This window comes from Colobus angolensis, unplaced genomic scaffold (assembly GCF_000951035.1).
Source record: "Colobus angolensis palliatus isolate OR3802 unplaced genomic scaffold, Cang.pa_1.0 Scaffold101, whole genome shotgun sequence".
NCBI classification, from domain to species: Eukaryota; Metazoa; Chordata; class Mammalia; order Primates; family Cercopithecidae; genus Colobus; species Colobus angolensis.
The window spans coordinates 6,232,424-6,246,825 of NW_012111031.1; the positions used below are offsets into that span (position 1 = coordinate 6,232,424).

Sequence of the window (14,402 nt, forward strand, 5' to 3'; positions counted from 1 at the left end):
GGTGTCTTTCAAAATGTCTTTCAACTTGAATGAAGTCCAGTTATATCCTATGTTGTTTTGCCACCACTTTAGTAATCCTCTGTAGTTTCTTTGTTTCTATGAAGATCATGTATTCCCAGCACACTGTGTATTTCATACTCTATATGTGGAATCAGCCATTTTCCTCAAAAAACTTGGTTCCTTTTACTGAGAGTACTTGAAAGGTTTTACCACTAGGTTAGTCATTGTCTTTGGGGCTTTTCATTAGGTATACCTAGGAAATTAATATAGATCTCCTCTTTAAAAACAAACAAACATGAATTCAAATAATTCAGATTTGGACTGCAGGACTTTTACTTAACTTTGATTTTATTAGTTGTATGTTTTTTCTCTTCTGCTGAAAATTTTGGTCCCTGTTGACATTATTCATTTGCTTGACTTTACATTACATTTAGTAGCTTCGGAATAACAACTATATTGTTGTTAATAGTGTTATTACTGAGCTCAACTTAAGGTTTCTATGTAGTTCTTAAGATATGTCCTATTAGGATAATGTTGTTAAATCTGTCTATTAGGAATATATAGTCAAATTAGTATATTTTAAGTTACTTGAAACAGGTCTTCTGTATATGGTTAAACCGCCAAATTGATACTTAGTTGGGTTAACTGAAATAATCAGATAATTAAAAGTAATTTTGAAGTTTTTAGTTTTCTTTTTTCTTTCACTTTTTAATTATATAAAACGTTTACAAGATTTCAAAGCTAAATTTACAAAACAGTTTTACATTCAGAAAAGTCTAACTTCTGTCCTATGATTACTGTACCCTTTTCCCTATAGGTAACCACATTTATGAGTTTTTGGATAATCCTGCTGTTTTAGAACACACATATAATATATATATATTTAATATTTACATATATATATGCATACACACAAATTAGTATATATAATCATCTTTTTTCTGTTTCTTAGATAAAAGGTAGCATTACTATATACATTTTTCTTCACCTTGCTTTTTTAACACTGTACCAGAGATCATTCTGTAGCAGTATGTAAAGCTGTATCTTAAGCTTTTTTGTGATTACATAGTATTTCATTGTGTGATTGTATGGTACATTATTCAGCCAGTCTTCTATTAGTGGAGATTTTAGGTTATTTCAGTCTTGCCACTAAAAGTAGAGCTATAGGGAATATATGCAATTGTTATTTTGTATTTTTGTGTCTGTGTCTTAAGGAAATATAAATCTCCAGAAATGGGATTGCTGTATCAAAGGGTAAATGCCTATATAATCTTACTACATAATGACATTTGCATTGTTGCCAGCAGCACACAGAGCCAACTGACTTCATCTTTGCTTTGTTAGTATGTGTTTTCAAACTTGTCTTTTTGTCAATTTCATAGAAAAAATGTTATTTCATTATAGTTTTAATTATGTTTCTCTTATGAGTGAGGTTGGGCATCTCCATGTATTTACAGGTAATTTACTGTATCCCCTGCCCATTTTCTCTCTCTTTTTTTTTTCTTCTCTGTTTTAAAAATTCTGTATTTTAGGGAAAACCTTTTACTTAAGATATCAAGAACAGGCAATTTTATTTGTCACTTTTCTGTTTTTTTTTCTTAAAACAAAACACTATGTTTTATAACAGTTTTAGGATCACAGCAAAAGTTAATGGCAAATACAGAGATTTCCTGTAACTCTTTCTCCCCCAGCATATGCAGAACTTGCACCACTATCAGTGTCTCACACCAGTGGTGCATTGTTGCGATCAGTGACCTTATGTGGACATATTATTATTACTCATAGTCCATAGTGTAAAGTGTGGCTATTCTGTTTATTTGTCCATTGACCTACCAAAGGACATATTGGTTGTTTCCAAGTTTTGGCAATTTTGAATACAGCTGCTATAAATATCTGTGTGTACATTTTTGTGTGGACATATGTTTTCAACTTCTTTGGGTAAATAGGAGTGTAATTAATGGATTATATGATAAGAATATGTTTAGTTTTGTAAAAAACTGCCAACTATCTTCTAAAGTGGCTGTATCATTTTGTATTTCCACCAGCAATGAATGAGAGTTTCTGTTGCTCCATGTCCTGCCAGCATTTATTGTTGTCAGTGAATTGAATTTTGACTATTCAGATAGGTGTGTAGTGGTATCTCTTTGTGGTTTTACTTTGTATTTCCCTGTTAGATAAGCTGTTGAGCATCTTTTCATATACTTATTTGCCATCTGTATATCTTCGGTGAGATTGTTCAGGTCTTTTGCCCATTTTTAAAAATCAGGTTGTTTTCTTATTATTCAGTTTTAAGAGTTCTTTGTATGTTTTTGATAACAGTCCTTATTGAATAAGTCTTCTGTGCTGAGACCAGCTCTGTCGGGGAGACCCTAATGCAGCAGCACTAGAGGAATTAAAGACACACACAAAAATATAGAGGTGTGAAGTGGGAAATCAGGGGTCTCACAGCCTTCAGAGCTGAGAGCCCCGAACAGATATTGACCCACATGTTTATTAACAGCAAGCCAGTCATTAGCATTGTTTCTGTACATATTAAATTAAGTAAAAGTATCCCTTATGCGAAATGAAGGGATGGGCTGAATTAAAGGCATAGGTTGGGTAGTTAACTGCAGCAGGAGCATGTCCTTAAGGTACAGATCGCTTATGCTATTGTTTGTGGCTTAAGAATGCCTTTAAGCGGTTTTCTGCCCTGGGCTGACCAGGTGTTCCTTGCCCTCATTCCCCTGAACCCACAACCTTCCAGCGTGGGCATTATGGCCATCATGAACATGTCACAGTGCTGCAGAGATTTTGTTTATGACCAATTTCGGGGCCAGTTGATGGCCAGATTTTGGGGGGCTTGTTCCCAACACTTCTGAGCTTATTTTTGCCAGTCTATGGTTTGTCTTATTCTTTTGATGGTGTTTTTTTTTTATAGAGTAGAAGCTTTTAATTTTAATGAAGTCCAGTTATCAGTTATTTCTTTCATGGATTATAGTTTGATGATGTGTCTAAGATGTCATTGCCATACCCAAGGTCATCTAGATATTCTCTTATGTCACTTTCTAGGAGCTTTATTGTTTTTTGTCTTACGTTAAGATCTAGGATCCATTTTAAGTTAATTTTTGTGAAGACTGTAAGGTCTATGTCTAGATTCTTTTTACATTTGGTTGTCCAATTGTTTCAGCACTGTTTGTTGAAAAGACTATCCTTTTTTCATTGACTTGGTTTGTCTTCTTTGTTAAGTATCAGTCGATTATATTTGCGGGAGCCTATTTCTGGGCTCTTATTATTTTCCACTGATCTGTTTTGTCAGTTCTTTGCGCATCCCACACTGTCTTGATTGCTATAGCTTTATAGGAAGTCTTGAAGTCAGGTAGTGTCAGTCTCATGACTTTGTTCTTCAGTATTGTGTTGGCTCTTCTGGGTCTCCATATAGAATCAGTATGTCAGTATCTACAAAATAACTTGCTGGGGTTTTTTGGTGAGGATTACATTTAATCTATTAATTTGGGAAGAACTGACATCTTGACAGATATGTAGTCTTCTGTCCAAGAGCATGGAATAACTCTTCATTTATTTAGTTATTTGATTTCTTTAATCAATTTTGTAATTTTCCTCATGTATGTCTTATACATATTTTGCTAGGTTTATCCTTAAGTATTTCGGTTTTTTCCACTTACTGCTGTATATAGGAAAGTAATTGGGTTTAAATCAGAACTTTGGGTTTAAAACAAAACTTTGGGTTTTATGTATATTATTAGCCTTGTATTCTGCAACCTGAACTAATCTATTTGTCAGTTCTTTTGCCTGTCCCACACTGTCTTGATTGCTATTGCTTTATAGGAAGTCTTAAAGTTCTTGAACTTTATAGGAAGATCTTGAAAAAAGAATTAATTCCTGAAGTTCTTTTGTTAGTTCCTTCAGAATTTCAACATAGACAGTCATGTCTTCTGCAGACACTTTTGGTCTTCATTCTTAATAATCTGTATTATTTTTATTTCCTTTTCTTGTCTTACTGCATTAGAATGAAAACAGACGTTGTATGATTTCTTTTAAATTTGTTAAGTGTGTTTTATGGCCCAGAATGTGATCTGTCTTGGGGAATGATCCGTATGAGCTTGAGAAATTTCAGTTTGATGAAAAGGAATAGTGAGAGGGTACATCCTTGCCTTGTTTCTCATGTTAGCAGGAAAACTTCTAATTTTTCACCATTAGGTGTGATGCTAGCCATAGGGTTTTTTGTAGATGATCAAGTTGAGGAAATTTGCCTCTGTTGCTAATTTACCAAGAGTTTTTATTATGTCTGAGTGTTGGACTTTATCAGATGCTTTTCCTCTAGCTGTTGATATAATCATGTGAGTTTTCTTTGTTAGTCTCTTGATGTGATGGGTTACATTAATTGATTTTTGAATGTTGAACCAGCCTTGCATACCAAGGATAAATTCTTCTTGGTTGTGGTACATAAATTGTGGGATTTGATTTGCTAACTTTTTATTAAGTTTGACTTTTAAAATTATATCTAATTTGCATAACATGATACAAATATACATAGTGAAATGATTCCTTCAGTCAAGCAGATTTCCATATCCATCATTTTATATACTTTTTGATTTGCTAATATTTTTGATAAGGATTTTTGCTGTTATTCATGACACATATTGGTCTTTAGTTTTTTTGTAATGTCTTTGTCTGGTTTCAGAATTAGGATAATGCTGACCTCATAGAATGAGTTAAGAAGTAGTCCATCTCTTCTATCTCTGAAGAGATTATAGAGGATTGGTATAATTTCTTCTAGAAATATTTGGTAGACTTTACCTGTAAACTATCTGGTGCTTTCTGTTTTGAAAGGTTATTAATTATTGATTCAATTTTTAAAATAGATATATACCTACTTAAATTGCTTGCTTCTGCTTGTGTGAGTTTTGGCACCTTGTATTTTTCAAGAATTGGCACATTTCATCTAGGTTGTCAAGTTTGTAGTTATGCGTTATTCATAGTATTCTTTTATCATGTTTTTCATGTTCATGGGATTTGTAGTGAGAGCCCTTCGTTTGTTTCTCTTATTGTTAATTTATGTCTTCTTTCTTTTTTTCTTAGTTAACCTGGTTAGAAGCTGATTAATTTTATTGATCTTTTCAAAGAAAACAGCATTTGGTTTTGCTAATTTTTCTCTATTGAATTTCTGTTTTTGATTTCATTGACTTTTTTCATTATAATTTTTAAGTTTATTTTCTTCTGCTTACTTTGGGTTTAATTTGTTCTTTTTCTTGTTTTCTAAAGTGGAAGCTTAAAGTTATGATTTTTGGTTGTCTTTTCTAATATATGCATTCAATGCTATAAACATCTATCTCTTTGGGTACAGTGTTCGCTGCATCCAATAAATTGTCATAAGTTATATTTTTATTTTCATTTAGCTTAAAATACTTTAAAAATTTTTTGCAATTTCTTCTTTGACCAATGTGTTTATTAAAATTGTGTTGTTTAATTTCTAAGCATTTGGGGATTTTCCTAATCTTTCTATTATGGATTTCTAGTTTAATTTCATTGTGGCTGAAAGCAGACGTTGTATGATTTCTTTTAAATTTGTTAAGTGTGTTTTATGGCCCAGAATGTGATCTGTCTTGGTGAATGATCTGTATGAGCTTGAGAAGAATGTATATTTTGCTGTTGTTAGATAAAGCCACCTATAATCAATTATATCAAGTTTGTTGATGGTGGTGTTGAGTTCAACTATGTTTTTACTGACTTCCTGTTGAATCTTTCCATTTATGATGGAAGGGTGTTAAATCCTCAGCCATAATAGTGAATTTCTCTTTGCAGTTTTATCAGTTTTTGCCTAAGGTATTTTGATGCTTTGATGGTAGGGTCATACACATAAGAATTGTTATGTGTTTTTAGAGAATGGACCTCTGTATCATTATGCAGTGCTCCTCTTTGTCTCTGATAACTTACCTTGCTCTAGAGTCTACACTGTCTGAAATTAATATACCTACTCCTACTCTTTTTTGATTAGTGTTAACATAGTATACCTTTCTTCATTCCTTTACTTTTAATCTATTAATATATGTGTTTATATGTGGGTTTCTTATAGACAGCATACCATTGGGTCTTGTTTTTTCATCCACTCTGAGAATATCTGTGTTTTAATTGGTATATTTAGACCATTGATGTTTAAAGTGATTGTTGATGTAGTTGAAGTAATATCTACAAGATTTGTTACTGTTTTCTCTTCATTGCCATTGTTCTTTGTTCCTGTTTCTCTTCTCACTCGTTTTGTGCCTTTTTTGGTTAAAAGTTTGTGATTTTAATTGAGCATTTATGTGATTCTTCCTTCATTCTTTTTTAGCATATCAATTATACTTATTTTTTTTCTACTTTTTTTGGTGGTTACCCTAGAGTTTACAATGGACTTTTACAGCTAATTCAGGTCTGCTTTGAAACAGCATTATACTATTTCATCTATAGTACAGGTAATAACAAAATATTCCCAATTCTTTACTCTGGGATAGTCTAAGTGCATTTAGATTTTCTGCTCTTTAAAGGATTGGTAAAATTCTCCTGCGAAACCCACTGGATGTGGTACTGTTTTGTGAAGGAGTTCTTTAACTGGCTTTATTTTTTCTTTGAAAAATGATGTAGACTTTTGATTCTGTTAAAGTCAGTTTTGGCAAATAGTATTTTTCTAGAAATTTTATCCGTTTTTCTTCTAAGTTTTTAAACTTGTTTGCATAGAGTTATGTAAAGAAATCTAATCAGACACAGTATCTCACTGGGCACAGTGGCTCATGCCTGTAATCTCAGTACTTTGGGGAGGCCAAGGCAGGCAGATTGCTTGAGCTCAGGAGTTCAAGATCAGCCTGGGCAACATGGCAAAACCCCATCTCTACAAAACATGTAGAAATTTGCCAGGTGTAATGGTGTGTGCCTGTAGTCCCAGCTACCCGGGAGGCTGAGGTGAGAGGATGACTTGAGCCCAGGAAGCAGAGGTTGCAGTGAGCCAAGATTGCGCCACTGTACTGCAGCCTGGGTAACAGAGGGAGACCCTGTCTCAAAAAAAAAAAAAAAAATTAAAAAACACCTCATAGTTTTATTTTTTCATTTTGCTTTGTTCTTAGTCATGACTAATTGAGCATTTATGTGATTCTTTTACTTCGTCATTTAGGATTTTGAATTTGTATTTTCTCCCTTTTTTCTTGTTTAGGTTAGCCAGTGGTTTATTTTCAGAGAATCAGCTTTTACATTTGTATATTAGTTCCTTCTTTGTGCTTTCTAACATTTATTTCTGGGTTTTTAAATTCCTTCTATGGTTGCTTATTTTTTTGTTGTTGTTGAATTTATTGAACATTTGTTTTCATTTTTATTTATGTTCTTTAATACTGTAAGTTCTCATCAGATAACTGCTTTAGCTGAATCTTATGGATCTCATATGTCAAACTTTAACAGTTATTTTCAGGAAATTCTCCTCTCTAGATTTGGATTTCAGCCATTATCTAAGAATTGTTTAATGGAATGTTTTAAAATTTTCAGGTTGAGGCATCTTTTGTTTTTTATGTGTTTATGTGTGTTTTCTTTTGATTTTTAAAAAGTAACTTTCATGTTATTTTTCATACTTTTGAATTTGATGAGATTTTCGTTGTCGCCTAAAACAGTCACTTTTTCTCAGTTTTCCACCCATGCTTTAAAAAAAAGGTATATTTTCTAGTTCTTGGTTTTTAGGTTCTATAAATATATATAAAACATCTATTCTTTGGGCATCCTATATTTTTAAGATCCTTCTCTGTTTGATCTATTTTGGTTTGAGAACATTATGTTCAAGTATCTTATTAGTAGGTTTCTGTCTCTTTTACTCCATCTCCTATAGTTTCTGCTCTTCACTACTGTATTATTAGGTACATAGATACAGAAGTATTAATAACTATTTCTTTTTCATTTTAATTCTTTTCATACTTTTTAGACGTGATGTTATTTTGGTTATCTGTGTATTTCTTGGTTTTTCTGAGATGAGCTAATTTAATTTATATGAGCACTTCATAAAAAGAAGCTCTGATAATGCTATTTGGGTATTTTTCTTTAGTATAAACAAATAAACTACAGCTTCATTAAGTATAGGACTAAAATACTGTCTTTGTTTCTACAATATTGAAAGGAACTGGAACTGCAGATCTGTGAATAATTTCAAAATTTCGAAATATTAGGTGTATATATTCTAAAACTACGTATAGACTGAGCAGGCTGTTGGGCTAACGTTCAGGCCAAAGCACAACAATAGACCATTTTACTAGATTAATAAAGTGTTTTTTTTTTTTTTAGCTTTAATCAGATATGTCCAATTATAAAGGTTTGAAAACATTAAGGTGGAAACCCTAATCTTTTTTAATTTAATAATTGCTTCACTTGTTAATAATTTTGAGATACCACATGGCACTAAATGACAGAGAAGAAAAATTGATATTAACATTAATTCTAGAGCTGCTCAAAGAGAATCCAGAAATTCATTGATAATGTTAGTGTTCTATGAAACTAAGTTTATTTTTAGAGCAATAGGATTTGGAATAACATTATTCTTTTAAAATAAAAGGAGAGGTTAGACCTAGTATCGTGGATCACACCTGTAATCCCAGTACTTTGGGAGACTGAGGTAGGAGGATTGGTTGAGCCCAGGAGTTCAAGACCAGCTTGGGCAACATAGAGAGACCCTGTCTCTACAAATAAAAAAAATTTTTAGTTAGCTGGGCATAATGGTATGTACCAGTAGTTCCAGCTACGGGAGGCTGAGGCGGGAGGATTGCTTGAGCCCAAGAGGTCAAGACTACAGTGAGCTATGATTGCGCCACTGCTCTTCAGCCTGGGTCATAGAACAAGACCCTGTCTCAAGTAGATAGATGGATAGATAGGATAGATAGATAAGATCAATAAGATAGGTAGATAGATGGATGATAGGAGAAGAAAACAAAGTTTTGTGTAAAACATTGAATGTTTAAAATCCTCTGATGTCAATATAATAAATATGGAATTATTACTTGAATGATAACTTTAGTAATGGATAGATTTGTATAGATGTTTATAAGTGAATATTAGTGGCAGGTGAGAATGTTATTGACATACAAATAATTGAGTCATTCTTTAACTAAATGTTCTGAGATAATTTTTATATATTAACTTCAAAGGAAATTTCTCCAAGTAATTGTGGAAAGACGTAAGTAAATCCAATATAGAAGGTGTAGTTATATAGGAAGCTCAGAAACTGTTAGGGATAAACGTAGAGTTGATTTTAGGCATAGAAAGTTAATTGCACTGGTATGGAATAGAGTGACTTGACCTGACAATAGTTGCCAGCTGAAGAATTTCTCCAGAATTCATCACATAAAGAGAAGTTATGGAAAGTATTGACAAGGTTTAAAAACATGGGGGAAATACTTAGAAAATTCAATATGCATCTAATTGGAAACCCAGAAGGAAAAAAAAAAAGAATGTTGGAGAAGCAACGTTTTAAGAAATAGTAGCTGAGAATTTTCCATAATTGATGAACCACAAATCTACAAATACAAGATGTGCAGTACATCACAGATAGAATATTATAATGAAACTGCAAAACATCAGAGATATAGAGAAAATACTAGAAACCTCTAGATATAGAAAGACAAATCCCTATGCAAAAAAGCAACAGGATGGCATCAGTAACAAATAATGGAAGCTAAAAGGCAGTGAAATAATATTTTCAAAGTACTGAGATAAACCTGTGAACCGAAAGTATGTACCAGAGTCTGGCTTTCAAGAATGAGAATAAAATAAATACCTTTTTCAAATAAAATTGAGAGTGTTTACTACCAACAGATCTTCACAAAATAGAGAATGTTTAAAAGTATATACATCAGGAAGATGGAAAAAGACCCTAGAAGAAGGGTCGGAAATGTGAATAGTAAAGGAGAAATTTTTATTAAGTTGGAAATTCTGTCTTGTTATAGCCGTTGAAGTTATCAAAAGTGTGGCATTGTACCATGAGGAAGTGAAGTGCAGTATGAAGTGTCATGCATATTGCTTTGGATTCCCCGGAACCCGTTCCACCATTTTTTGATTTTGTATCAGCATTGTGATTTGGGGAATTGATCCCACTTTCATGGCTGGGCCTTGATTAGTAGAATCCAGTTATAATAATCCCATTCCCCTTGCTAGTTCAGTTGATTCAGGAAGCAGGCCTAAGTCGTTTATCCCATGGCTATTACCTTGATAGCAGTTATTCATACAGAGGTGGCCATGTGACTAAAGTTGGCCTGGTTGCTCTGAAGGAAATAATTCTTCTTTGTGCTTGTGGGAGAGATACATTGAGGAGACCCAGATTGCTGCTGCTTACGGTAAGAAATAAGCCTTAATGTGAAGTCAACATTAGGAATAGCGGAGCTGTGAGAAATGAAAACAAGAGTGAATATTTGGTCTTTGATGATTTCACTATTACTAAGTCACTTAGACCTGAAGTTTGCCCTATTTATAGGCTTCATTTTATGTGAAATAATAGTTCAAATTTGTATAGTTTAGGAGATTATAGTTTCTTAGTTGAAGCTCCATTCTTCTCTGCAAAAACAAGTTAGACTTCATTAATACAAGTATAATTTCAATTCTAAGGGGAGTTGGAAGATGTATGCTTTATGCTGTTCTGACAAGACTAGATTAATTTGGGGTATCATATTTCATTGAAGCACACTGGCAGATTAGTATGCCCAGAGAAGATGAAAGAGTGATGAGGAAAGGTCTAGCACATGAAAGAAGCATTAGATTTGTTTTGCATGATTCCAGAGGTTAGAACTAGTCCCAATCAGTAGAAATTCTAGAGAGGTATAACCTCTAGAGAGGTTAAGAAAGATGCGATGGGCATAAGAAATAATTTTCTAATAATTAGAACGGTCTGGAAATGGGACAAAAGGGCGCAAGAGTAGAGAGCCAAGATTTTTGCGCCCAAGAGTCTTCTAATAGAGGGCTTCTATAGCTATACAAATATTATGGAAAATTGTTCTGTGTAGAGTAGGAAGTTGGATTATTACTTACACAGGCTCCTAACCATTTTTAAACTTAGTTACTAATAATGGTTCTGAACTCTCTTCCTTTTTATTTCATATTCTTTGTAATGCCTGCTTTTTGTCTAAAATTGATGATGAACATAATTTGCCCACACATATAATGTTCAAGAAATAAACGTGCATATAAGAGTGGAAATGAAAGTAATATAAACATCTAAAATCATGTGTTACATTTCTGAAATTCAAGAAACTTAAAACCAAACATTTTTCCTAAGGCACAGACATTTGGGAGCAAGACCTGGTCTTAATTGAAATAAATTTAATTACAGTTTTTATAAAAGTGGTGAATTTCTGTGTTTTGCTGCAAAAATGTTAGTATGTTTGGTCACAGGCTACTGTTCCAGACTCCACTGGAACAGTAGTACTACTTAATATGCTTTGAAATGCAAAAAAAAAAAAAAAAAAGATCTAAACTCTAGAATATCTGGTCCCAAGGGTTTTGGCTGAAATACTGTCATTCTTCAAGTATTTCAACACTTCGATGTTCCAGGATGACTAATTTAGAACACATAGTAATCAATAGGTTATACTTTTAATTAATATGTTTGGATTTAAGAGAAGATGAGAAGCCATTCTGTTCAAGAAATACAGCAAGGTGGAATAGTAGACCGTGCTATACTACGTTGGACAAGTAATACCATACCCTATTTATTTGAATATAAGAGAAAAGGGGAAATAACTTTATTTGATAAAAGGAATAACATACCTAAACAAGTATACACATTGTTGAAGTGGAGAAAGTTAGGAAATAAGATGTTTTTTAAATGAGCTAGACCTTCTTAATAGATGTTACCAAAGTAATTTCCTGTATTATGATTTGAAGTAAGAACTTGAAATTCCATCACCTGTTTAAGCATGCATTCAGTCTCTGGTACCTAATAATAGAAGTTATATGTGATCTCTTGGAGTAGCATCAGAAAATATGATGCTAGTCCATATTGAAAACCATGGACAATTCAAAAATTTTAATTTTAATATTTAGAGTAAATACGAAATATTTACATACATCATCATTAATGACATTTATTGATACAACATTTCTGGCTCTAAATCTGATAAAAAATAATGTTACAAATTTGTAGATTTATTTTGCAGCACTAGCACTACTGCTGTGACACCCTTTTTAGCTAGACTTGCAGTTGGATTTCACATACTTTTAAGTGGACAGAAAGCACAGAATATGTTATTTAATAATTTGGAGATAACCTCCTATTAAATATTTTTGGCATAGTTATTCAGTAATGTCTATTTATAGTGGGTTTAATCCATAGAACATTCAGAAATTGGGATGTAGGATAGTTCTTCATTGATGTTCCACAGAATATGTTTTAAGAGTAAAAATAAATTATATTTCTTCCTTTTGTTTTCTGTGCAAGTAGAGGCCCATTTCTATTTTCTTGACTCTTTACCATTTTTTTCATGGCAGGCTTTACTCTCATATAACTTACAAATTATTTTCGTCAACCTCTGTTGTCTTACCAGCAATCAAATACAAATTTTGTCAGTAATATTTACAATATGACTTCATGCCTAAATATGTAGAATTTGGAGGCAGTTATTTATACTAGAGTTCTTTAAAAAGAAAACTACAAAGAGAAATTAATTTGTGTTTTAAGCAGCCAAATTTTATGATTAGTAATGCTCAGAAAGAAATTTGAGCACTTAATATCCTTGTGCATATGTGTCTTTCGTAGTGTTTACAATGTTAGTGAAAGTGAGACTTTTACTGTGTTGGAAGGTAACAGTTGCATAACACTGGTTACTTTTATTTTCTCACCACCTAGTAAAATATGATTTGGAGTTCTTATGTAATAGGACGTTTAATTGACTTTTATAATCTGAATTAATTTTGTCCTTTTTTGTGAGCTGCTTTTATACCTGGAATAAAATGTAAAACCTGTTTTTTAGCAGCAATAGGACTAATTTACTGACTATTTTAGGTACCATTTGGTTTCATCAAAATGGGTAAAATATCTTTTTGTAAACCTTTGTAATACTATTAAATGAGTTTGGATTTATCCCTAGGTGTCTAGGAAAATGGCAATTACTTGAATATATGACAAGTCCTAGATCAGTTATTTTTAGAAGTCTGTGGTGAATGGTTTATCCCTTTTTTGTCATTTTAAAATATAATCACTTACAAATCCTTCCATTGTATTTTATTCGTTTTAAACTGTCTTCTCCCTAGTGATTTTCACATGGAAACTTAGTATGTAGCTGAATGTCACAAGCTTGTTAAAGTATTAGATTTGCATTGCATATTTTCACATCTTAACTACTCTTTAATGTTTAAAGTTTTTGTTCTTTAGTAAAATAGATATAGTGTAGTCTATATCTCTTTTAGTTTTTGTTCTTTAGCAAAGTTTTTGTTCTTTAGTAAAATAGATGGAGTATAGTCTTTTCATTGTGGTACTCAACTAGAACTTGTCACTTTCTCTACTTAGTGGATAAGTGACTATTTACAAAACTGATTCTTTGATGTAACAGAGATAAATGAAATTAAACTGTTCTCTATTACAATAAACTACCTCATATAATTTTTAAAAATATAGTAATCTGAATGTATGTATGTACTTTTTTAGAAAGAATCTTCAAGAGGGAGACATAGGGAAAAGGAAGACATAAAAATCACTAAGGAGAGAACTCCGGAAAGTGAAGAAGAAAATGTAGAATGGGAAACTAATAGAGATGGTGAGTTTCAGAATCTTGGTTTAAATGACGAATTCTTGATTATTTACTCTGTAGAGTTTTTGTGGGCTTCAGAACAGCTTTCAACTATGATTTCCCTCTTGTTTCAGAATCATCTTATTGACATGTTTTTATCTTACTGAATTATATGGCAAAAACTGGCATATAGTAGCTGTACAAAGGCAGGGAAAGTGGTTTGCATTGCATATTTTAATTTTCCCTTCCTAGTTTTTCCTCTAGAACTTTATTGTACAGCATTACAGCCCTTCAGGATTGTATTGCATATGTAAATTAAAAAATTCCTAACACTAAGCTTAAAAGGAAATCTAAATTTGTTTTACATAAAATATTATAAATGAGATTTTTAAATCTTAAGGACTTAGGAAAGTTATTTCCAAGAAATGTTTGATTTGTATCTTTCAGAAGAAATCAAAATCAGATGAAGATAGAGACCTGATTTATTAATAAAAAATTACCAAAAATTTTTTTTTCTTGAGGCATGGTCTCACTCTGTCACCCAGGCTGGAGAACGGTGGTGTGATCATGGCTCACTGCAGCTTAGCCTCTTGGAGTCAAGCAATCCTCCTGCCTATTATCTCAGCACTTTGGGAGGCTAAGGCTGGAGTACCATTTTAGCCCAGGAGTTTGAGACCAGTGTGG

The 14,402-nt window shown here is 32.6% G+C and overlaps 1 protein-coding gene across 2 annotated transcripts in view; it reads left to right on the forward strand.

Annotated features, from left to right (window-relative positions):
- The window catches only part of ZC3H13 (zinc finger CCCH-type containing 13), a 92,502-nt gene that overhangs the window by 18,830 nt on the left and 59,270 nt on the right, over positions 1-14,402 (forward strand). For both annotated transcript variants that reach the window (XM_011939943.1, XM_011939935.1), the window contains exon 5: positions 13,637-13,745. In XM_011939943.1, the coding sequence (XP_011795333.1) occupies positions 13,637-13,745 (109 nt within the window). The remainder of the gene's footprint in view (positions 1-13,636; positions 13,746-14,402) is intronic.